Here is a 25,129-nt window from a genome sequence, read left to right as displayed (position 1 = left end):
CCCCCCCTTTTGCAGCAGTTGCGATTCTTGCAGCATCGAATGGCTATGGCAGCAGCGCAAACAGCTCGGCTACGGCGGCGGCGGCACACAGGCAGCCAGTCAAAAAGTAAAATGAAGAGAGGCACACCGACCACTCCGAAATTCTGAGTCTTGCGTTATTTTTTTTTCTTTTCATAAGAGCATTGAATCAAAAAGATTCTGAGTTTCTACTTCATTTTTGTTTTTTTTTAATGTGTCAGTATTTTATATTGCTAGATGTACAAACTTTATACAGAAGCACAACCCTATGATTTTTAAATAAAAATGGGAATGGTTTAATGAACCATTTGGGTTGGTTTGCCTAAGTCGTTGCTTTTTAAAAATGGTTTCACTGTAGATAATACAAATGGAAGTGACCTAAGAAATACTAGAAACATCTCTCAGAAGAACGTAGTTTGATATTTATTTAGTATAAAAGGTTTGTGCACAGTGTAACAAATACAGTTTTTACAAGTCTGTTTTGAAAATGTGGTGGTTTATTTGGGTTTTATACTCTTAATTACTTCATCCATCAGTTTTTTTACTTCTTTGTGTCTTGTAACTGCTCGGCTCATACAGTCCTGAAGTTTAGCTCCACTCAGCCCACTTCCACCTGAAAAATTATCGTGCCAACAATCTTAGTATTTGTTATTTTACTTGTGAGCTGAATGTCATGTCAAGTTACAAAACAAAAAAGCTGAATAGGATAAACCAGTGGGGTGGTCCCAGACTGGCTGTTGGTGTTCTAACAAGACCACTGGTACGCAATACAGAAATGTACAGAATCTGAGCGAACAAAACTGGGGCAAACTTGTAGTCATTAGGTTACCAATAAAAGAACCCAGTCTCTGGCCCTCGCTCATGTGAAGCAGCTCACAGGGAGGTCTCATCTGCATGTCTGGGACTAACGTGGGAAGGACATGCCTGGTTTGTGAAGACAGCACAGCTTGCCTGCCTCGTCCATCGCGACCGTTAGGGTTCCAGTTGCCAGGTGTTCCTCCTCGCCAGTAGGGTCGACGATAAGCAGAGTGCTGCCAACAGAAAGATTTAAGAAGTGAATCAACCCATGGAACGAATTTCATTTTAGAGGAATATTAAATGTACTACCTGCGTTTTGGCTTAGGGTCTGATGTTAATACAAGAACTATATAATGGAACTGTTATGAAATCAAAAGAGTTCATAGCAACCTAAAAATTCTACTATACTTGGAAGAATCTTGGCCCTCAGTTTATGAATATGTCAAGACCCTTTGCCAGTACTGAAGACAGCCTGGGGGAAACCTTTCATGAAGTGACTGAAAATCAACATCACACAGGTGTAAGCAAAGCAAGGTCTGAGTCAAGATGCTTCTCAAAGTGCAGAGGGTCAGCTAATAACTGGAGGGACAACACGCCTAAACCGAGCTGTCCCCGGCGAACGACGGGCACCTGAGGCAGCGCGGAAAAGCCAGCAAACCGATTTAACAGACCGTTACCTTAAACAGAATTTTTTATTAGAGTCTGATTAACTTACTCATCAAACACAGCAAAGGAAGTTGCGACTGGGTGACTTCTAATATTTAAATAACTTTTCTTCTTTAAGTTAACTTCTGCTAAAGCAGTTTCTTCGTTTATGGTAACTTCAGGCAACTGTACTAGAAAAAGGCAAATAGGTAAACTAAGTCTCACTTTAATATAAATAGCAAATATGGCTGTTTTCTAATTCATTGTTCCCTGTAACTTGTCCCACAGTGCTTTTTTTTTAGAAATTATCTTAGAACAATTACGGTAAATAGAATGGATACAAATATTGTTTTTCTTTAATGCAGAAACACATGACAGCTAAATCTTAACCAAACCTTTTAAAAAGTTTGTTGAGAAAGTTTAACAGAACATTCTGACACATAATAGGAATATTGCCCTTTATTAAGTAAGGTTGCTTACCATTTTTTAAAGCTGCTAACAAAGCAAATGTACAAGCATCCAGAATGTTTCCGTCATAGTCGAGGCAAATGAGGTCACAGTACAGAACCCACGCAAGCTGCAACCGAGTTCACACAGATTGGTAAGTCAGAGCCTTCTTGTCTTGGGTGGAATATGGTATTTGTTTCAACTTATGAAACACAGAACCTTTGGTTAGACAAGCAAGATAACTTCAAGGCTCTAAAACTTAAAAAAAGATCTTTATAAAGTAAAAAACAAACGAGTAGATGGGGCTGCAAAGACCCTCAAGCTCACCAGCGACGAACATCTCCCTCTCACAAGCGGCCTACAGATGTGGTCGGAACTTCCACCCTAACTGCTAAATTATTCAATGAGGGTGATGCCTTTGAAAGTCCGAAATGAAACAATTTGCTTTCGCACAGAAACTTTAACACACAAAATGTCTGGGTTGTTATGCTAATCAGTATATAATCAAAGGAGAAAAAACTTCCAGGTTCTAGTCAACTTAAGTCTTCAAACCACCTTTTGACATTTACAGTATGGATTCACCTACAAGTGAGCTGATGAGATCATCTGCTATAAGGAATAAAAATTGACTTGCATTATTGTAATAGTTAAAGGGGGGGAAAAATTACCTCAGCTTAAAAGGTAGCTCTCAGGCAATAAATTAGTTAAAATTGGTTGTTTTTGACAACTACATAGTTTAGATAAGAGTAAGACTGATTTGTTTTACTTATATTTTTTAATAAACTCCCATCTAAAAAAACAAGACATCTATACTAAGATTACGGTAGTTTATTTTTTTTTATTTCCCTGCTCACTTCTCCCCACAAAATAACACTTCAGAATTAATAAAAGCTCATAGCTTCAATTTATTCCTCTTACCTTTCCTGGAGAAATGCATAAATCTTCTTTCTGAATTACCTGTGAACTTAATTTAATGACAAAGAACACAGTAAATGGAAGGTCAAAAAGTGTCTGAAAATGATGGTCAAATGTCATCGTGATCTTACTTTTCAATGACGTCTGCAATGAACTGACTGGCCACCTGGGCCTCTTCTCCAGGAGGTCCAGAGCGGAATCTCGATGAGCACAGAGGTGGTAGATCCACATTAGGAACTGAAAGAAACACTCTCCAGCTATAAACTAAGCTTCACCTCTGCTTTACAGGAGTGTCCACCATCCACTGCAGAGGCTATACTGTAGCCATGGACACACTTTTCCAAGAGGAAAGCACTATAACACAGCGATTATATTCTTGGTCTTTGTAAGACTCTTATACTTAGGAAAAGGTAAATTTTACCTTTTCTTCTCCCACACATCATACAATACACCCACCCACCCAAAAAAATCTAAAGCGTCAATTCTAAATCCTTCCCAAGTTTCCCAAATTTTTTAAAAAATACTTCATTCTATAACGTAAGATAACCCTGCTACTCATACCCAGTTCTGCGTTTTTAAAATGTTGGTTCCTGTCACAACATGGTGCAAATCAAGAAAAAAATTCACGTTGGTATAAATGAAAAAAATGGAAACAAAAGTTCGTAACTGCAGTCCTTCTGCTAAAGGGATTCAGTTTTCTTGGTTTATGACATCTGACTGTATAAACAAAAACTGATGAAGTTTGTCACAGAAATTTAAGAAATTAACTTGCCATGATATTCTTCTAATAGAAAACTCAGGAATGTCTACTGTATTCCTGTATATTTATGAATCATGAATAATTCTACTCATTTACAAGGAGTTAACTACAATATTAGAGTTAAATATGGTAAAAGTATTTGTATTAAAATAAAAAAACAACTTACCAACATATCCTTTATCAGGAGCATCTGCTGGTGGCGCTGCAAATTCCTATAGAAGCAAACAAATGTTTTCTGTAAAAGCAGCTAAAAAAGCTGTGAAGACAGCTCAGCAGTCGGTTCCAGAAGGCTCTCAGACCACCTTAGCTAGTCAAGTTCATCATGCACATCTACCATGCTTGGCAAGTCGTGCTGGGCTCTGTGGACACAGGTGCCAATCCTCACACTGGCAAGGTAAGAGGCCAGTACAGCACAGTCGACTGTAGTGCTACCCAAAATTACCCTAGGGCTCTTCTAAAAAATAGGTTTCTGCCTCACCCTCTCATCCACTCGTTCAGTAGCCAAGAAGCTGAATTCAAACCCCACGTGATACACAGCCAGATTCGGGAGTTGATGGCATAGTGGTCAAGAGCAGACGCTCTGGAATCACTGACCAGGTAAATGTCAGGCTGTGGAGAAAGTGAAGATTCCAATGGCCAGGATCCTCACCCAAACCTACGCTACTCGATGATGTAACTGGCCTGCTGCTAGGCTACTGCTCCCACACCCGTAGGCAGTAAGGATTATTGACTGAGTCACTGTATAAAGAGCTCTGCCCAGGGCTCTGGGCAAAGGCAGAGACAAGGGAGGATTACAGAGCTGCAGACTGCTGGATGCAGATGTGATTCTAGTGCCCAACCTATGGCTGGGAGAACAAGCTGGGTAATAAACCCTTTCACCCGAAGAATGTTCCACTGTCATTCCTCGATCTCACTGAATCCACAGTGAAACTGTCCGGGGCTGAAACCCATTGGCAAGACACAGGCCCACAATTTTTAGCTGAAGAGACTTCAAGTTATTCAACCTCTTACCATTCAACTTCCTCATCTATAAAATGGGGAGTTAACAGGGCCTACTTTTAGGGACTGTTGATGAGGGTCCCTTTGCATGAACACAGCAAGAAGTGCTGAAATGTTAGATCTCACTTCCCCGAGGACGAGTCTGAACATAACTCACAGTGCAGGGTAGGGAAAAAACACGGGCTCTGGAGTCGTCAGTTCTGTCCAAGTTCTACTTATAGTCCTTATGTTCCTGGACAATTAACTGAACCTCACGTAAGACAGGAAAGAAAAGTTGTACCTCAAATGACTAAACAAGACAATTCTATTGAGTGCTTAATATAGGGTGTCTGGAACATAGGTTCTCAGTAAATGATGGTGACTATTCCCTCAAGCTTTTCTCAAACAATCAACTTTCCACACGTTTACACAAATTAAATGCTATCACTAAATAAAAGGATGTCACCAAAAACTCTAATTTCTCAAGTGACAGCCAAATTCTTTAAAAATTAAACATGGTAAGACTAAAAAATTGTTTCGTTTTATTTAGTACATGTGACCAAATGTTCATAATTATAATTAAGTCATTAAACTTGGGTCCTATTATCTAATACTCAGGTGAAAGCTCTTGGGAAATGAAAATATTAAAAAACTGACATCTGACTGTCTAGCAGCAGCATTCTATGTGCATATGACAATACAGCAAGTATATGAAGCTGATTTGATAATTCAAGTCTCAGAAAGACATGGGACCTACCGCTTTAATCCCACAAATCACTGTAGTATTTCCCAGCTTTACCAAAGCAGAGCCATCAGCAGTGCTGACTGAACCTGAAAAGACAATGAAAGCATCCATGAAAAGTAAAGGCCACTTCTTAGGTATGGTTTTATCTTGCTACGTATCTTAGGTGCTCATGAAAATCTATTCCTAGTTCAAGTCTTTGAAATGGCACAACTATTAAAAGTTACTAAGAATTATTCACCAGCCTTTGAGTTTATCATTTCCATTCAGTCACAGGACTGTTGTACAGATTAGAATCATTTCAAACAAAATTATAAGACTCTTCTTAAGACACAGTAGAATTTGGCTAAAATACTATTTAAATGACTCAGAGGTTTAAACTTGGGAATGTAATACAGGTAAAACTGGAAAATTCTGTCTGCAAGAAGGTTTGGTAAATTTAAGACTTATAAAAAAACCGTGTCTTGAAAGTTTTGAAGAAAGGCAGGGATAAAAATATCATTTTAAAATTTTAAATGAACACTTCAATTGAGAAGATGGTTGTGGGCTCAAAACTTCATGACTCAACTGCTCTTCTCTATTAATCAGTTATGTGTGCCTTGAGGAATGTGATGTGTTCCTTAAATGGATGTTTTGTCTTCACCAAGGCCAGTTCCTGCAACAGCTATCTCCCCTACTGTGTTGTGCTGGGGAACCTTGCGGAGGGAGTTGGGCACTGAGACCACAACGAGCCAATGGTTGTATGCATGAGATCACCAGCTGTCCTTGGATGTATTTGTGTGACTAATAAATACGAGAGGTGCCCTCTCAGCACCACTCTTGAGCTGGTTATGCCTTGAGTCCCCTAGTATTAAAAAAACAAAAACTCTATTTTCAAAACTTGAGCAATTTCATTTCTATTTTAGAACTAAAAATATCCTCACCTATGTTGACGGTTGTGGTTCTGAATTCACCAAGTTCTCTTCCATCGGGACGGCAGTTCTCTTTCTAAATATATTTATATGAAAGTAGATTTTATCCACACATACATTTTACACACACCAGAGAAAACATTAAACCTGTTAATTCAAATGAATTAATAATTTGAATAACTTTGATAATTATCTCTTTTAAACTGAGGTATGGCATGTATAAGTTTCAACTGCACAATGCAATAATTTTATATTTGTATATATGAAAACTGTCTTTAAGAGAAGCGTATGATACTGTTATCAGAAGGCGTAACATTACTTACCAAAAACCTCCTGTAATACTCCAGAGGTTCCACAGTTCTGAAACGCGTTAAATATACATGAGATAGATTAGTGAATCTTAACATAAATCCAGAAACTGATAAAGATCTTAGGAGTGTTCGGTGATGCAACATAAACCTCCACAATTTGTAACTAAGTTTCGTTCATGAATGCTAATGTTGAGGCTGCCATATATAATTACAAAAAATAGACAATCACACGCAACCGGCTGTCCTCGGCTCCGCCTTAAACAATTACAGGTCGGAGCCCAACGCCTTAGGGCATCTTTCAAAGAGGATTAACCTAGGCATTGAAAGAAGAATGTCACTCGCTCTGAAGCAACGACTCTTAGGGAGCACTGAAAAAAATTGCGTTTTTATTTTTACTATTTTGTAACTAAAATTTGGCATTCTTCAATTACGACTGTAGGCAATAAACCATAATATCAGCAGTACCGGAGACTTCTTCAACAAACAGAGATTAGACGTTTTCATTTTTGCTTATAGCGGTCAAGGCCACGTGCAGGCTCATCGATTACTTTGAAATTCCCCAAGTTACTCGCTAGGCACTCTAGATCTTAGTTAACTCTAAAAGCAGCGCATACATATCAGCGGGTGTATCTACCCCCGCACTAAGGTCGGAGTTCGTGCGAAGAGATCGCTGCCAACGGAACCGCTTTCCTTCGGCGTCCTATTCTACCCGTTTAAAGTGTGGTTCCGAGAAGGAACATCTGCAGGCGTCCCCAGAGGGGCGCCCAAAGGCGTAAGCAGCACCTTCCGGACAAGGCGTGATTGCTCGGGGGAGACACGGGGGGCGGGGTTCCCAGGAGGCAGGTGCCGTCGGGACGAGGAGCAACCCCGGGGCTGCGCGGCAGGGTCCGGACCCGACGGCCTCGCCGCGGGCGCCCCCTTCCCTCCCTTGCGCCCCGCCAGCTCCTCCGGCCCATCTCCCGCGCGGCGGGGGAAGTGGCGGCCCGGTGCGGTGGCCTCGGGCGCGGAAACCCCAGCGAAGGGCTGGAGGAAGCGCCACACGCCCGAGCACTAACTCGCGCCCGCCGGTCGCCCACACTCACTTGAACCCGGCCGCCATCTTCGCGCCCGCGCGCATGCGCCGCGGCGACTCCCGGGCGAGCCGCGCCTCCGCCCCGAGCGTCGGCTCCGCGTCCACACTTTCGACACGGGCCCGGCCGTTGCTTCCACGGCCGGAGGCGCCCCGGGCGGAAGAGCGAGGCTGCTTCCCTGCCGCCTTGGTTGGTCCCGCCCTAGCCCGGCGGCCCGGGAGCTCTGCTCGTCCTCCTCGTTTTTGACGAATCTGCCCTTAGGGGGGTGATGAGCGCCTGGCGCTGCGAACTGCCCGCAGGTAGAGCCCCAGATGAATCTGGCCTCCCGGCGGGCAGCCAAGCCTTGCACGGACGGCCCCGGCCCGGCGTCGCTGCGGCCCCTCCCCGCCTCCGCCCTGGGCTGGCGTGGGCTGCCCTCCCCCGGGGGCCGGGCTCACCGCCCCAGCGGCCGGGAGGGCCAGCCCGCCGCGCTCGCTCCCGCGCCCGCCAGTGCCCGGAGCTGGGTCGGGGCCCAGGGCCGCCTCTTCCCCCTAGGTTTCCCGCCACAGTACAGCGCATGCAATTAAATCTGAACGCCCCATAAACAGTGAATTTTAACTATGAAGATGCCCCAAATAGTGCCTGTTAGTACCTGTTACCAGGGGCTGCGGAGCCGGGGGAGACTTTGGAAATAGTTATGGTTGCAGAAAACTGAGTGTAATTAATGACGCTGTATTCGCCGCTTAACATGGCTAAATGGCAGATATTTTTTAAAATACACCAAAAGCATTAAAATGGGTGGGTTGTGTAGCATGTGAAGTGTATTGAATAAGGCTGTTAGAAGTCGATTCGTTGCTTATCTGAAATGCAAATTAAGTGGGCACCCTGACTTTAGTTGATATTCTGGCGGCCCCGAGAATCCGACGCCTGCCTCTAGGGGCCGAGCGCCTCGCAAGCAAGAACTTCTTGTTCTTCGGCTCGCCGCACGGGGGCGCTGGGCCGGCGCGGGCCCTGGGTCGTGGCCCGGGCTGGCCGCCGGGGGCGCTGTGGACGGCGGACTTCCGCCGCGCGGCCTCTCCAGCGGCGATAGGCGGGCTGGGGCGGTGCTTCCGCGCATCCATCCCGGGAGAGGCGGTGGCGGCGGCCGGGCCCCGGGATGGCGCCGCTCCTGCTGCAGCTGGCGGTGCTCGGCGCGGCGCTGGCGGCCGCGGCCCTGCTGCTGGTGAGGCCGGGCTGGGGCCGACGCGGGCGGGCTCCCTGCTTCCCGGAGGCGCGGCCCCGGTACCCTCCGCGCCGCGACCGCAGACGGCTCCGCGGCTTCGCTCCCCGGCCCTCCGGCCCGCGGTGCTGCTGGGAGCGCCGCCTCCCCGTGCTCCCGATTCCCGGGCGCGCAGGCCCGGAGCCGCCATATGGCCGCGGCCCCCCGGCTCCAGCCTGCGCGCCCGGAGTTGCAGTGCGGTTCACACTCGGGCTTTCTTTGCCCGTCACTCTGGAAACAAAAACACTGTAAACCTTGCTGATCCATAAGTAATAGAAAACCTGCCGGCTGAACCTTCTCCCTTATGATTTGGAACGAGCCTGCCATTGGGCCGGTAAACGGAGAGGTTTGGCTTCCTGGACGTGCGGATGAGCAGCCTAGACAGACAGCCTGCCAGGTTTGGAAACCGCCTAGAAACACCAGGTGGAGAAGAAGCCGTGTGCCTTGATTTATTTGGCGGTTTGTGTCTGGGGGACAGTGGAGCTGCCTTCCCTTGATGGCACATGGGGATTTCAGGGTTTGACAAACTCCTTGACTGAATCTGCCTGCACAAATTCAAACGTGTACATTATGAGGTTGCCCCGGAAGTATTGATTCCCACTAGCCTGCAGTGCTTATGAAACATGTTGGGTGCTGTACTGAGTGTTTCACGGGGGTCATCTCTTATGATCTTAAAACACTGACATAAACGTTCTCCCATCCTTAGCTTCATTTGACTGGTGAGTGGACGGGTTGGAGAGGAACGCGCACGCAGGCACCTGTCACACAGCTAGTGGGGCCTCAGTTCTATCAAATACCAGAGCAGGAAATCATCGCTGAAAAAGAACGAAATAGAAATGCATCTGGTTTCCTATATCTCCACCCTCCGTACTATTTTTTTCCCACCCCACTTTCTGAATTGTCTCGAAGCCAATTCAAAAACAACGTTTTATCTGTAAGTCTTCAGCGTTTATCTCTAAGGACAGGACCCCCTTTTAAAAATAAAACCACAGTAATGCCAGTACAGGTATTTTTTTCAAGTTTCACCGTGATTCACTGATAGCCTGCCAGTTCAAATGCCTCATCTATGTCATAGTACAGTTTGTTCCGCTCAGCGGCCACGCACCCTTAGCACTTGTCTATGTCTCCTGGATCTGTAACAGTTTCTCTTTTTTCTTTCTTTTCCTTGTCTTTCATAAGTGGTCATTTGCCCTGTGGAATCTCTCACCATCTGGATTTTACAGATTGCATCCCCTTGGTGACTTTTAACATCTCCTTTTACCCTCTGAATTTCCTGTAAACTGATCGTTACACCTAGAGGTTTGATCAAATGCATATTTGAGTTTTTTAATTGAGAAGTGTGGGTGTGAGGCTGAATACTTCCTCTTATATCGCATCAGGAGGCATGATAAGTCTGATGTTCTCCGGTGACAGGACGGATCTTGGGTCCTGGAGTCGTTAACCTGACACCCCCCAGTTAGAAAGTTTGTCAATTTCCTAATGGTTTTAGCCATCATTGTTGATCATTACCTAAACCTGTTACTTCAGTGGGGGTTGCAAAGTAGAGTATTCTAATAATCTCATTCCTTCATGTATTACCTGGAATATTATAATGAAGAACACTTCATCCTCAGCCATTCAGTTACCCTGAAGTATCTTTCATGTATATAAAAGGGAAGATAAAAAGTGAGTTTTCAAAATAACGAGATGGTTCCCTGGTATCTTATAAAGGGAACCAATTAGTGTTTCATTTTTAGTATCCTTATGAATCCATGATGTAAAATATTTTTCATGTGTTAGAATCCATTGCAGTAATTACTCATTTTGGTGCTCAAATCCTTCCCTCATAGGTCAGTGGGAGCCCCTCAAGCTGGCTGCTTTGTCCTTCTGGGGTGGCCCTCGTAATCGTTTATAGCTTTCTTGCTCTCTGGTCTGATTTCTAGTCCATCATGGCACATTTTCTGCCCAGACCTGGATCAGCCTCTTAGGAGCACTGTTTGCTTTTAGTGGGAAATGGAATTTAGAAACCACAGTCTGGACACTAGGGGTGCAGAGCATCTAACCACCAGTCTGGGTACCGCCTCCCTACTTATACTAATCAGAAACATCCAATTTTGTTATGTACCCAGTGGAATATTATAAATGGTCATCAAATTATAAATGAGTAGCATTGCAAAAGTCTACAGACTGATGGTGTTGAAAGGAGAAGGTGTACCCACAGAAATAGTGTGACAAAGAAATAGGGAAGAAAGCTCTATAATGTTAGAAGTGCATGGCGCCTACAGCCTTTTGTTACTTTACCCAAAAAAATACCAAATTCTGAATTCAAATCTGGAAAAAGTATCAGGAATATACTCTTAGATTTGACTGGCCCTGACTATGGGGATGGAGGAAATCCCTTCATATACTCCGGGGTGACCTGGTCCTGGGTTGGAGGCCTGCCCTTGGCCTACACGTGTCACCTACTCTGCAGACCTGTCCTGTCACAGACAGGCTGCAGGTGGGGATGGGGCTCACTGCGTGTGTGCCAGAGCCCAAGGGTTCAGGGCATCTAAGAGTAGATGCCCTTTTGTGGTGACGGCTGCGTATTGGAACTGGGATGACCCAGGTCTGGGGGGTGACAGGTGAGAAGAGGCCGAGCTTCTGAGGGCATTAGCACCATATGATGGAAGAAAGGACAATAATCTCCAAGATCTGACTGGTTTGAATTTTGGAGTCACCTCCAGACCATTGTTGGTAGGCTAAAAACTGAGGGTAAATTTTCCACCGAGGAAAAAATAAAAAAAAAAAGAAAGGTGTAAGTGGTGTAGTCTAACATAACAACCGTAAGAAAAGGTCAGTAACAAAAGGTAATTTCTTGTTAACATATCTGCTTTTAGATTTCCTTTGTTGCATTTGTAACTGCTACGAAAATGCCACACCTTCACCACGAGGAAGAGAAATTCTTCTTCAATGCTGGAGGCCAGAAGGAGCCTCTACCCAGCATACGGGACTCACCTACCAAACAGCTTTCTGTTGTCGTGCCTTCATACAATGAGGAGAAACGGTGTAAGCCCTATCTGATTTTTCTCTAAGGGGTAATTTGGGAAGAAAAGGAAATGGTATGGCTGCTACTGTCTTTGCCAGCACACTGCTGGACGTGGACTGCGGCGAGTGCCTGGCTGGTGGTTACAGGTCAGGAGAGGGGAAATGAATGTTAGCGATGAAGGTTAGGAACAGCTTCATGAAGTCGTAGGGCTCAAGTGTTCTCGAGAAGTAAGAAGCGAGATAAGAGCAGCAGACAGATGTTCCAGCTGGAAATGGCCACCGGGGGAAGTGCCAGAGGGACTGGTTAGATTGTTCAGCCTTTTTCACCTGCCAACTGAGTATCCTGGGGCTTGGCAAATCATTTTCAAAGTTGATTTTTACTCCATTATCTTTTTTCCCTTGAAGTGCCGGTAATGATGGATGAAGCTCTGGGCTACCTCGAGGGGAGACAGGTATCAAGCTTTCTTTTCCAGTACGATGCCTCCAGTTGAAACAAGACGAGGTTAGCGACTCGCGGGTCCCAGGCTCGACCCCGTGCGGTGCCAGCCGCGTGGGGGCCACAGTGAGCGCAGGGCCTCCCTGGCTCAGCTTGTTGCCCACTGTCAATGCTTAGCAAGCCCAGCACATGGCGACCGACCTCCAGGGGCAGGTGGGCGGCCCCAGAACCGCCCGGAAGGCGGACGTTCCTCCTACATTCCCTCCCAACTACTTTAATCCTGTCTTGCTTGACCATGTATGAAATGGAGTGGCAGTGCATGTCCGCAGGTTCTGTATGACAACAGGGTGCTGCCTTTCCTTCCGTGACTTTTTAAAAAGACATTTTTCTTAAAAGGTTTATAATGAGGGTGAAATCACTTTGTAGCTCTTTATTGTTCTGAAGGGCCCCCCATCATTTCTGTCTCTTCTTTCCCCGCCTGGTGAGAGAAGACAGGAAATGCGAGCCGCTCTCTGGTAGCATCAGCTGCCCCTGGAATCCCCTTGGAGTGTAAGGGAACAAATGAGCTTTGTGGCGGGCTCTTTTTTAAGAAAATCCCTTGTTTCGCTTTACTTTTGTTGTAGGTTTTTTGTAGAAAAGGAAGATAAATGATTCACTGGAAGAGGGGGCCAGACCCAAAGCTTAAATTTAAAGAAAAGAGTAGAGAATCGAGGCCTTATTCAATGTGAGGCTTCAATCTCTTCTCTTCCATGTAATCTTCACATCAGCCACATGGACTGGGTTTTTTGTTGTTTTGATGAGTAAACAGACCACACATCTACCTCGCCCAGGGTCCTAGAGCTCAAAGTGGTGCAGCCAGGCCAGAATATGCACACTGACCTCAGACCTTAGGGGCTTTTTTCTCATGCACCTCATAGCCTTCAAGATGTGCCCAGTCACAGGTACCTGGCTTCCCCCAAGGACTCGGTGTGGGGCAGGGGAGGTAAGGGAGGCTCACAAAGATGCGGCTGGTACTTGCCCTCTGCTCCTACCTGCCCACCTCCTTTTTGTTCTCGGCCTCTTTGTTTCATGGGGTTTGTGCACTTATTATACCCATTAGCACTGCAATAATTGCTTTTTAAAATCCCTTACAGTTGCGTCAAATCATAGTATTTTATTTTTGCTTCTTGCAGAAACGGGATCCCACGTTCACGTACGAGGTGATAGTGGTCGATGATGGCAGCAGAGACCAGACTTCAGAGGTAAGTAATCTTGCTTGTCGAATTGCCATTCGTCAAAAATGTAGATAATTTAGCAAACATAGACTCTTACTTGTGCCCATCAAAGAGCCCTAAAGCTGTGCCAGTCCTCTTGGTACAGTGTGGGCAGTAGGAAGAGCAGAGAGAGTTCATTATGGAAGCCTAAAGCTGCCTCTGAGGGCCCCCAGCAAGGGAAGGGCCTGCACAGCAGCAGTTCCCTGTGGCACAGGGAGCCCGCTTGGCCTGGCACAGTATGGTTCATCTTTCCCAAGCTTAATTCCACTGCACCTTGTGGCTCCTGAAGCTTTCACGCAAAGAGAAACATGCATTCATTTCTGCCACTGGGCATCAGGTGTGTTCTTTGGCAAAGCCCCGTCTGACTTCCTCATGGGAGGGAACAGTGTCATCCCCTCATTCCTGCATTCCTACACCTGTTGCTGCCAGGCTTGGGTGCACCAACCTTCGCAGTAGTACATTTATTAAATCCTGCCACAAATCTGATAAATTACTCTCCAAATATGTGAAGGTTTTTATTATCAAGGATGCTTCATATATCCTTGACATTCATGTTTAGAATCTTTATGGTACAAGATACAGTTATGGTGCTGTTAATACTCTTGTTAAATAGCAACATAACAGGCCTTAAATACACAGGAAAATACCTGCTTACTTGGTCATTCATCGGTAGCGGTACTGGCTAAAGCCAGCTGTGTGAAGTGCTGGATGCTGGGTGGGCCCCACAGGGAATGTGAGCGTGCCCGTCTGGGCAAGGAACCTCCAGAGCCCTGGGGCAGCGTGCGTGCAAACTCCACAGTGAGGGTGGGAAGTGGGGCCAAAGATAGAATGCCATAAAGAACTTGACAGAAAGAGAAGTGACTTTTGAACTCAGTCTTTAAGGGTGATTGTGACTCGGAACATGGCAGATTGGAAAAAAGCGACACAAACCAAGGCCCAGGGGCCAGAAGGTGTTTGTGAGATCTGCTTCGGGATGAGTAAGTGTAGCAAGTCAAACCGTGTGACCGAAAGGCGGACAGCTGATGGATTGCTGACGGGCGTGGTGTAGAGAGTGCACCCGGGGCGTTTGCTGCTGAGAAGAGAAGCAGCCCCACCCGGCCGGGGAAAAGCAGCTCCCCCAAAAAGCCCTTTGGAGTGGGCAGCAGGCTGCCCCCCGGAGGGGTCAGTGAGGGAGGGCTGAGTGCTGGCTCCCAAGGCTGGAAGAAAGAGGGACTCGGGGGGAAAAGATGCGGGAGAGATGGTCTGGGATGTCAGCAGCTTCTCTGCGGGGGTCAGATGGGCTGCTGCCAGGCCACTCGGCAGGGCGGGGAGCCCGTCGGTGTGTGCCGGCTGGCCAGCACGGGGTTGTCTTTGTTCTGGCAGCACAGTAGCTTGGGTAGTGGGGTCAAGAGAATAAAAGACGGCAGCTGACTGTTTTGGTGTGTGCTCTGCAGGAAGGCGAGCTATGCCTTCAGCCTGGTGAGTGAGTGTCAGATCTTGGCACCGGGAAGTCAGCCACTCGTTCGGGCCACCAGAACGTGCAATGGGTGTAAGCTAGTCGCAAGAAGAGGGTAACTGATCGGAATAGCCATGATTAAGCCCAAATCATAAACCCAGTTTATGTTACCATCTTCAAATCCAAGCTAATTTTACTCTTTTATATAATTTGGCAGGTAGCTTTTAAATATTGCCAGAAATACGGAAGTGACAAGGTGCGAGTGATAACACTGATGAAGAATCGTGGGAAAGGCGGTGCTATTAGGATGGTAAGATGTACTTGCAACATTTGTATCTGTAAAGATATTCTGAATAACTTATTTTGCAGACTATAGTTCGTGTGTATTCTGTACCCAGCTAGTTGAATACCAGCATTTCAAGTTGCTGGTAAATTACTTTTAATAATAACTTCATGCATATATGTATACATAATATGATCAAATCTAAAACTGTCATGTATCTATAACATACTGGGTGATTCAGGAAATATGCTCATCTTAAAGATTAAAATGTTGCCATCTGCCTCTTATGTCTTTGATATAGTCGCTGTATAATAAGATCTGTGTGATTTTTTGCAGTTCATAAAATGCTTTTGTGTTTTAAATTTTACCTATGTGAAGACACCACTAAGTCTGAATCGAGATAAAAGTGTGGGTCTATTATGATAAATTCACAATCTAATAGAAAGCCATTGTACTTATTTGAGAGGACAGACACAGTGCAGTAGAAATTCTAGGAAAGCAGAGGTTACTTTGAGCTGAGACATGTCAGGAAGAAGTCACGATACACTGACAGAAAGGCCAAATGTCAAGATATATGAAGGAAAGTCCAAAAATAGTGCCAAATCAGGAGTTGGGGAAAGGAATGAGTTACGAGTGGCCTTGGGTGATGTGGGGTGACGCTGTCGATAGCAGGAGTGAAAAACGAAGAGAAGCTGGCTTACGGGACACCGTCAGTGGAGGGTGAGCAGAGCCATGCTAAGTCTGAGATGCCCAGTAGCAGCCGGTGAAGCGGGTGGGAGTGACTATCCGCATGCACCAGACGCTGGCTGCAGCCCTCACACTGGCAAGGTGGAGGGAATTGAGAATAGGAACAGCCAGGAACCAAGGCTTGGGGAAATGAGGCCCGTGGAAGAAAATCTGAGAAAGAGCCAGCAGGGGGAAGGGTGACTGAACGCACAGGGGTGGGAGCCACTAATCTCCAGAAGACATCACAGATACTAAACAGTGGGTTTACACCACCAGTAAATGATCAAGTAAATGATTAGGTTTCTGCCTGCATTTGTGTATTATGTCTTACCTGTATTCACTTACAGTGATACCGGAGCTATCTTCTGTATCAAACCATAAATATATTTATACTTAAGGAGCAATTCACTCAAATGCACCTTGAAATTGAGTTGATGTATACTTTATTTCTACATCAAATATACTCTTGTAGAGCCGTATTTTGCACAAAAAACCAAGTTCACAAATCCAAAATTGAGGGGCATAATTTTGCTAAGTATCAGATATCTCAAATAACAAAATCATGCTTGGGTATCATCACACTTCTAAGTTTAGTGACATTCCACATAGTGAATATTTCTTTATGCAACCATTATTTTAAAATATGTCAGATTCCATAATGAAAAATCTTAAAAATCTATCATGATGCCCTTCACAGCAAGTCTGTGTATGTAGTGTGTGTGTGTGTGTATGTGTATTCGGTCTGTATATACATATATAATCTATGTATGTGTTCAGCTCTTCGTATGCATGTTCTTCATATGCTGCTCTAAGTAGCTCCTGATCCCTTACGCACCATTATACATGTATGATGTATATCATACGTTATTTTTTTATTCTTACTGGTGCAGAATATCTCTAATTTGTCCAAATCAATTTTCTGATCTTAGTATTTTTTAAGGTGTTAGTAGTATGACCTCACAAAGTCTTTTAAATCATGAAATGGACATTAGATGCACTTGGAAAGCTCTTGTCAGTGTAATTTGCTTTCAGGGAACTTCAGCTTCCTTTTGCCATTTCACACTTAGTATTTCACTCAGGTATTTTGAAGCAGAACAAACTGATGTGTCATTGAATTTAACCTAATTTTAAGGAACTTTCTTTAAATGGAAATTTATTAATACAGGGTGTATTCAGTTCTCGAGGAGAAAAGATCCTCATGGCAGATGCTGATGGAGCCACAAAGTTTCCAGATGTTGAGAAATTAGAAAAGGGACTAAATGATCTACAGCCTTGGCCTGTGAGTATGTGAATATGGTTTAAATGATCTTTAGGAATACAGGCGTCTAAAGTAAAATTAAAATGGAGTTTTCTTGTCAGTGAAAAAATTGGAGGGGTTTTTTTTTTGGTGTGAAATTTCTGTATATAGTCCCACAGAAAGGGTTATCATTTCATTATATACATTCACTGATTTTCTGGATTCACTTGACATTCACTTAATATTCTGGCCATCTCTCTTGATTTTTAAGTACCTCTGCCAGGGTTTTAATATTTATCATGCATATTCAACGAAGGCTTTTATTGAAAAGCACAGCCTGAGAGGGCCAGGTAAAAACGTGAAGTGAAAGTGGATCACAGAATCTTGTTTTTGATGAGAAAAACCAACAGCATCAGCCAGTCGAAAAAGATGAGGTGCAGCTTGCTGCCGTGACTTCAGGGTGGAGGCTGACTTCCACTCAGCGTGATGCACGTGAGAGCCAGACGTGTCAGCGGCCCGTCCATTGGCTGCTCCTCTTCACGGCCAAGTAGTATCCCATCACGTGGGCGCACCACGGCAGGGGTGTCCATTTCCGTGGTGGACGACATTCAGGCTGCTTCCAGCATTTGTTAATTGTGAATAAAGCTGGTATCAACATTCATGAAGAAAAAAAAGTTGAGGAAAGAAAGAAAATCTTGGTGCATTCCCACCTTTTAAAAGCCATTTAGAGAAAATGAATTTACCAAATTCTGAGCTTTGTACCAAATACTCCCTATCTAGAGAGAATTAAACTGAGAGAATCTGTAAGCACTGTTGGATAACATCAAATAATACACCTCCCTGCCATCACACAGAACCCTAGGATTTCAGCAGAGGCAAGGAAATTTGCAGGGGCGGGGCTCCCCATTTTCAGGTGGGTCTGGTGCATATAGATGCGTGTGACTGGATTCGTCCGCCTGGAGTGTGGCCTGCTGTGGGGCACAGCAGGGAGCCCGAGTGACTCAGCAAAGTGACCCGGAGTGCGGGGGTGCACCCTGCTCCCCCGATAGGATGCTCAGGCCTTGAAACTCCAGTTCAGAGGGGAAAAGCTTTCACAAAAGATGGAAGTACAGGTTTCCGGCTGTCCAAAAGTAGAGCATTTTTTTTTAAACCTTCCATAAAGCCGAAAAGCAATTACCATCAGTTTATATGGAAATCTTTTGAGGGTTCCCACACCCCAGAAATAACCTCTTAGGCCTTGCTGATACCTCAGGACACAGTCTGCTAATGGATACACAGAATACACTGGGTGGGACAAAGCACAGGTGCCTGGGGACAGCAGTTCAGAGCCGTGCGGCCAGTGGCATGATGCTGAGTGGGTCCCGGGAAGCCCGAGGTGGGCACCGCCTCCCTGAGGACTGGCTGCCAAACAAGCACGCAATGCCATTTTCACTTTTCACCTTTTTTTGTAAAAGTGAAAACCCTCCTCAGACGTCTTTCAGTTTTGGGAACAGGTACTTCTGTAGGTCCTTCCATGAAAGTGATGCGGCAGAGACAAGCCGACTCACCTGTGCACACACAAGAGCGCCCCATGGCCCCCATGGCAGATCGAGGAGTGGTCGGGGTCGGCTGCGCCCGCGTCTCCCTAAACAGGAATCAGTTTCATACAAAAGAATGACAGACCCCATCCTACGCTGTTGTAATCCAAGGAAGGCCATGAAAGTGTGCTAATGAAATAAGACTTGATGAAAGTAAGAATTCAGCACAGGCATTTGAAGGAGAGATGACCAAACAGAATGATAGTAAAAGAGAAACTTCAGGACTAAGGAAACAACTGAGGACTGAAACAAGGTCAATTCAGACCTATCCGTGGTGGTCAGTGAATGAACTGTCCAGGGAGCAGGTCTAATTTACAATTGATTATTATTATCATATATTGGTTGAAATATTCCATGTTCATTAGAGCAAAAACCAAACAACAAAAGTAAAACCCACATACAAAATGCATTAAAATAAAAGCCCCCAAAACAAAATTTAATAATCATTAAAAAATCACCTCATACCCAACTTCCTAAAAATAAATACCTATTTAATTTCATGGCTTGTGAGGTATTCTGTTTCTTCCTCCACCATCACCCACTCCCTCTTTAGTTCCAGCACTGTTTCTTCGAAGATACTGAGTGATGTAACTAATAAAATTCTTAAAGTAGTTCTGAAAATATCTTTTTGACCTGTGCTATTCAAAACAATAGGTACTAGCCACATATGGTTATTTCAATTTAAATTAATTAAAATTAAACAAAATTTGAGTTCCTGAATCTCACTAGCCATATTTCAAGTGCTGGTGGCTAGTAGCTACCTTACTGACTAACCCAGAGACAGCACATCATCTGTTGGGCATTGCTGTCTTATACCATGTGGTATGAGATTATTAGATATGTTACATGTTCACTCTTACTAAAAAAGATTTGTCCGTCTCAGTAAATCAGTAAGCTAAAAGAAAAATTCACCTGGAGAAGTTGTTGGGTCAGACAGCCCCCTTCTCCCCACAGAACCCGCAGACACTTGATGGCTGTTTCCCCTGTATTTTCCCATTAGCCTGGGGAGCCGTGAGTGGGAGGGAGGGTGGAAGGTGTCCAGTTGCTAGCAGCTGACTTTGATGTCATTCTAGAGTAGGTAAAGAAATACTAAATGACTTAGCCAAAATTAGGGGGTGACCAACAATAAACAGGAAAAGAATGAACCTTCCTGTTGTGAATTCAACTCGCTGTTCAGTATGCTTGGGAATGGAAGGAGCCCCTATGCCACCTTTTTTCCTTAAAATCCAGTTTACTGCACGGTTACTGCAAACACTGAGTTTGCAAGATCTAAAGCATATGATCATGGTTAAACTACTAATTCACAGCCTTGATCTACAGCACCTCAATGTATGCCTAGTTAAGAGTGTCCCAACTCGATTTAATTTGAACTTAGTTTATTAAGAACATTTAACAATATTCACACAACACTTTTTGGAGGAGATAGAAAGGAGGCAGATAAATGATAGGTTAAGTTTTAAAATCCTTGGATCAGTCCAGTGAAAATTGTTTTTCAATTGGGATCCCAGTCTGCTCATGGCTCTGACAAAGCCTATAAAAAGTCATTGCTCCCCGAAGACCTGTCCTCTGAAGCTGACACACATAGAGAAACTAGAAGGAATCTTCTTAATTATCGGATTCACACGTTGGCAGACATTTTCTATAAAGGGCAGTAGAGTAAATATTTTCAGCTTTAAAGGCATCCAGTCTCTGATGTAAACTATGCAGCTCAAGTTATAGCACAAAAACAGCCCGAGATAACACATAGTTGAATGACCATGCATCTGTTCCAGTAAAACTTAATTTCCAAATCCAAGCAGCTGGCCAGACTTAGGCCATTGGCTGCTGTTTGCAGAGCCTGGGTGTGATGCAATCGTTATGCTATATTGGAAACTCGTTATAACTATCAGGTGATCTTTCAGTCTGCATAGCTCCAGGGATGTCCAGTCAGTCCATCGATCTCAACTCAGGTATAATAAAGTCCCTTGTAACATTAAGCGCAAATCTGTCTCCTTTTCATCACCCCTTTCGTTGGTTCTATTTTTTGTAGCTGTACAGAACAACCTACTTCTTGTGACAGCCCTTCAGAGAGTTAGAGCTGTTCCCCATTGTCTTCTCTATTTTAGACTCAAAAGTTCTTCTGGTTTTTAAGCCACATTACTTCTTTTTCTGTTATTTCCCGCTGAAGATGCTTCAGTGAGCGTGGACCTTGCTGCCACGTAGCGCAGTTGCCTCACACGGCCCGCTCTCCCGTGTGCCTTGCTGTTGACCCTCATCCCCCTGTCCTTGCACTGCTACTGTTATTTTTGTTTCTGTGTTCGTTTTGCTTTGTTTTGTTTAGGAATGAAAGTGTGGCTCTTCATCCCCATCAAATATCAACATCTTGGATTTCAGTATTTCACGGTAAAAGTTCTTAGTCTGCCTTTCATGCAACTGCCATTCCCTTCTCAGTTCATTTAAGCCACAAATTCAATAAGCATGTTTTGCATATGTTCCCTTAAGGCCTGATGAAAATTGACCAGGATACTTACGAAAATAGTGAAACAGTAACATGGCTCTCAAAGTTGTCAACTCCCGTAAAGATGACGTGGCTGACTCACTAGATGGCAGTAGCTGGCTTGAATGTTCTCAGTGGTAACATTTGACTCTCCAGAATGTCTTTCAGTGGTTGCTAATGTTTTCTTTCTTCTCACTGATTTTGTTGAAATTGCAACAAAAAGAAATTTACTATAGCTTCTTGTGTTTCCTCTGAGATTCTGATCTGATTCTTACATGATAAACTTAGAAAAATTGCTTGCAATCCCTTTTCTGAAGAAGGCCTTTTAAGGTTTTAAACTGAAAGTACATAATTTAAGTAGAGCTTTATATGACACAGAAATAAGAGAGATACATTTAGTTCCAAATATTTTATTTGTATTGTCTTTGTTTTTAAGTGCAGAGCTTTTCTCACAGCTTTTCAATTTCCTAACCAGTAGTTATTTTACCTCTTTTAATAAAAATATGCTTGGTTTTATAGCAATTTTTCTCAGCAAAATATATGCCAATCACTCTTTCAGTGGCTTAACTGTTCGAAATGGAGTCTAAAATCCCTGAACAAGCAAGACAGATGACAAGAAGTCTGTACTCCATAACCACTGAGAAATTCCCTAGGCCATGAGGTGGGTCTTAAATTCTCATTTAGACATAGTTCAAAGAAGCTTAGTTTTTAGCTTTTTAAGGCCACAAATGATGAAAGGTAACAGATACAGAAGAGATATGGAGTAAAACTACATTAAGAAAAACTACAGGAAAGAAATACTAACCACACAGGCTCACACACACACGTGTCAGTCTAGTGTGATTGTTGATTAATGACCCTGAATGTTCCTTTGTGATGTAGTAATCCTTGGCCAAGTGTGGTTTTGGTACACCTTTTCATGTGTGTGTGCGTGATTTGGTTGCTCATTAAACAAAAGAATGGCAATCACTGCATCCCTTTTTTGTGTGGACCACACGGTCAGGTATTTGTTTCGCCCTCTCAGTGTAGGGAAAGATGACCAGGCTTCCGAAACAGATCCTTTAACTTCCCAAATTTGTTTTATAGACCAGGCAGTTACACAAGCATTTTGCTGAGATCTTTGTGAAAATCAAAAAAGAGAGAATGTGAACATTAAAAAGGCAGTCTTGAAGACATAAAAAGGGTAGATTGGATATAATAGAACTTTCAGGACAATCTGAGCAGATCAAAGTGTGTTTCCCAAATCTTTGAAGAATAAGAGCTGCCATTCAAAGCACGTGTGTTCAATGCCACCAGACCTAGTTTGAAAGTGGTCTGTCTTCAGGTGCAGAGACTGTGTGTGTAAAGGGCCAGACCGTAAATATTTGCAGTGTTGTGACCTGTGTATGGTCTTGGTTGCAATATGTTTTCTTCCTGTAATCTTTCTTCTTTTTTTTAAACAACCCCTTAAAACTATCCTTGCTCACAGGCCACACAGAGGCGGACAGCAGGCTGGCTCTGACCCACAGGGCAGAGTTCACCACTCCTGTTCTAGAGAATTAACAATCACAATTTTTGTGGACCATAGAAATTTTTATAAATTTGATATCCTCATGACTATCAAAGGAAAATACTCAATCTAAGAGGCAAGAAAATAATAATAAGATAAAAATTATTAATAAGATAAAACTGTCTAATTTTTTTTTCAAATTGGTCTTGGTTTTGTGTACTTGTGCCTTCGTTGAGATCATTTAAGAAATTATTTGTGATGCTTTACCCTTAAATCTTCAATAGATCCAATATATATCCCAGTGTTCAGTATGAAGCTTAGACTCAACTTAATTTGCTTTCCAAATGGCTGCCAAGATGTCACACAGCATTCATCAGTTCATCTTTTTCTCACTGATTTAAACTGCCATCTTTATTTTCTGAGTGACCATTTTTTATGTGTGTGTATTTCTGGCCTTTCCATTCTGGTCCATGGATTTGTCTATTCATGTTCACTCTCTTAGGTTTAATTATTGTAGCTTTAAAATATATTTTTAAATCCTCTGGGGCTAGTCCTTCCTTATCCTTAGAATTTTCCTGGCTAATCTTGGTTGTTTTTCGGTATTCTCAAATCAGCTTATCTCATTCAGTAAAAAAAGTTTGGCCTTAAATATTCCTTTTGGGAGCGTTGACTTCTTAATGCCGTCATCACATCCCGTGTCTTATCCATGATCGTGGTATGACCTGTGTGTTGGATTTTTTTCCCTTGGAGGCATTAATGTTTCCTTTATTTAAATCTTGCTGCATTTTTTTGTAAAGTGTATTTTTAGATTTTCCTTTCTTATTGATGTAACACTCTTTTATTCCATTATATTTTCTGATTATTGTTTGTATGTATGAAGGCTGAAGTGTTATATGTATTCATTTTGTGCCCACCTAATCTTAATAAATTTTGTTAGTTTTTCTTGGATTTCTTGGATTTTCCAGAATGTAATGATCATATACAATCTTACCATCTGTGGATAACCCTTTTTTTTAGATTAATTTTCTCCCTTTAATACACTGACACAGTATTTTTAACTATAGCAGTCATTTAAGAATACAAATGCTGAAGTAATGAATTCTCCTTATATTTAGCCCTGAATAGGGCCCTCCCAGTGAGCACAACACATACTCGTAAACTCCTCAGTAAGCCTCTGAAAATACTTAATGTGAGTTTAAAAAATTGGTTTCTAAAAAATGAGATACATTGAAAATAAGTAATTTTATTATTAATTTTCAAGTATTGAAAAATTATTTCTTTTTCCTTCAGGATCAAATGGCTATTGCATGTGGATCTCGAGCTCATTTGGAAAAAGAATCAATTGCTCAGGTGAGGTCATTAACTGGCATAGCTTAGCAGGTTTTTCCTTCTTAACATGCACATTAGCAAGATATAAGCTATCATCTTTAATCTCATAAAAATTAGGTTCCTTTCAAAGAAAGAATTTTCTTAATTTTTAAATTTTATATTGAGGTACATAAATAAAATGGACAAATCTTAGTGTACTGCTTGATGGATTTTGATATGGTTATACACTCATGTAATAGTTGCCCAGATAAAGATATTGAACATTCTCAATAATTTTCCCCTTTACCTGTTTCACCCATTTCCCCCCCACCCCTCTCCCCTGTGGCAACCATCAGTCTGTTCTCTGTGTTTATGAGTCCATTTCAGTTTTGTTTGTTTTATTTTTTAGAATTCATATATAAGTGAAATCATATGAAATCATGTCTTTCTCTGACTTAATTCACTAAGCGTAATACTCTCTACATCCATTCATATTGTTGCAAATGGCAAGATTTCTTTCTTTTCTAAGGCTGAGTAATATTCTGTTGTATGTCTGTGCCAAATTCTTCATCCATTCATCTGTCTGTGGACACTTAGGTTGTTTCCATAGTTTAGCTCTTATAAATAATGCTGCAGTAAACATTGGGGCACATGTATCTTTTTGGATTAGTGAGTTTAGTTTCTTCAGGTAAATTCCCAAAAGTGAAATTGCTGTGTCATACAGTGTATCTGTTTTTAGTGTTTTGAGGAACCTCCACACTGCTTCCCACAGTGGCTGCATCAAACTGAAGTCCTACCAGCAGTGGGTGAGGGTTCCCTTCTCTCTAAAAAAGCAATGTTTTTAATTTTGAAACATTCAGGAAGGAGTGGCATAGTTAGGAACTGACTTTAATGAGCACACAAGCAGGGTACAGGCTTCACTTTGACTTAGGATGCAAGCAGCTCTTTTTTGATTTTTTTCTAAGATGGGAAGAAAATGTCTCCATCCAGTTATAGTAGGTCAAACTTTTCTAAATGATGCACTTGTCAACCAGTTGACTTGCCTTTATTTTTCTCATACTTAAGTGCTGT

At 43.2% G+C, this 25,129-nt stretch overlaps 3 protein-coding genes across 13 annotated transcripts in view; 2 read left to right on the top strand and 1 right to left on the bottom strand.

Annotated features, from left to right (window-relative positions):
• Nucleotides 1-495, top strand: part of SUPT20H (SPT20 homolog, SAGA complex component) — a 30,211-nt gene extending 29,716 nt beyond the window's left edge. For all 9 annotated transcript variants that reach the window (XM_037012133.2, XM_037012119.2, XM_037012123.2 and 6 more), the window contains one exon: nt 16-495. In XM_037012133.2, the coding sequence (XP_036868028.2) occupies nt 16-147 (132 nt within the window). In that variant the 3' untranslated portion in view covers nt 148-495. The remainder of the gene's footprint in view (nt 1-15) is intronic.
• Nucleotides 420-7,807, bottom strand: EXOSC8 (exosome component 8). 2 transcript variants are annotated; one of them, XM_037012177.2, is made up of 12 exons: nt 7,681-7,807; nt 7,608-7,634; nt 6,538-6,574; nt 6,227-6,290; nt 5,319-5,392; nt 3,750-3,795; nt 2,955-3,060; nt 2,827-2,872; nt 1,942-2,038; nt 1,532-1,652; nt 943-1,049; nt 420-631 (listed from the first exon to the last, which is right to left on the bottom strand). In XM_037012177.2, exons 2-12 carry the CDS (start codon nt 7,622-7,624, stop codon nt 516-518), a joined length of 831 nt encoding a protein of 276 aa, XP_036868072.2. In that variant the 5' UTR covers nt 7,625-7,634; nt 7,681-7,807; the 3' UTR covers nt 420-515. The 2 variants fall into 2 exon arrangements, with proteins under 2 accessions (XP_036868072.2, XP_017505602.3); XM_017650113.3 differs by having other exon boundaries at nt 7,608-7,702.
• Nucleotides 7,758-25,129, top strand: part of ALG5 (ALG5 dolichyl-phosphate beta-glucosyltransferase) — a 31,144-nt gene continuing 13,772 nt past the window's right edge. The window contains exons 1-7 of one of the 2 annotated variants that reach the window (XM_037012165.2): nt 7,758-7,894; nt 11,691-11,859; nt 12,244-12,290; nt 13,447-13,515; nt 15,180-15,272; nt 17,137-17,250; nt 24,041-24,100. In XM_037012165.2, the coding sequence (XP_036868060.1) occupies nt 11,724-11,859; nt 12,244-12,290; nt 13,447-13,515; nt 15,180-15,272; nt 17,137-17,250; nt 24,041-24,100 (519 nt within the window). In that variant the 5' untranslated portion in view covers nt 7,758-7,894; nt 11,691-11,723. Of the gene's footprint in view, nt 7,895-8,638; nt 8,797-11,690; nt 11,860-12,243; nt 12,291-13,446; nt 13,516-15,179; nt 15,273-17,136; nt 17,251-24,040; nt 24,101-25,129 lie in introns of those variants that run through there. The other variant, XM_037012162.2, reaches the window with a different exon arrangement.

Source organism: Manis javanica, chromosome 1, assembly GCF_040802235.1.
Source record: "Manis javanica isolate MJ-LG chromosome 1, MJ_LKY, whole genome shotgun sequence".
In the NCBI taxonomy this organism is placed as follows: Eukaryota; Metazoa; Chordata; class Mammalia; order Pholidota; family Manidae; genus Manis; species Manis javanica.
Note: the sequence above shows the minus strand (reverse complement) of the source record. Positions and strands in the feature narration are given on the sequence as shown.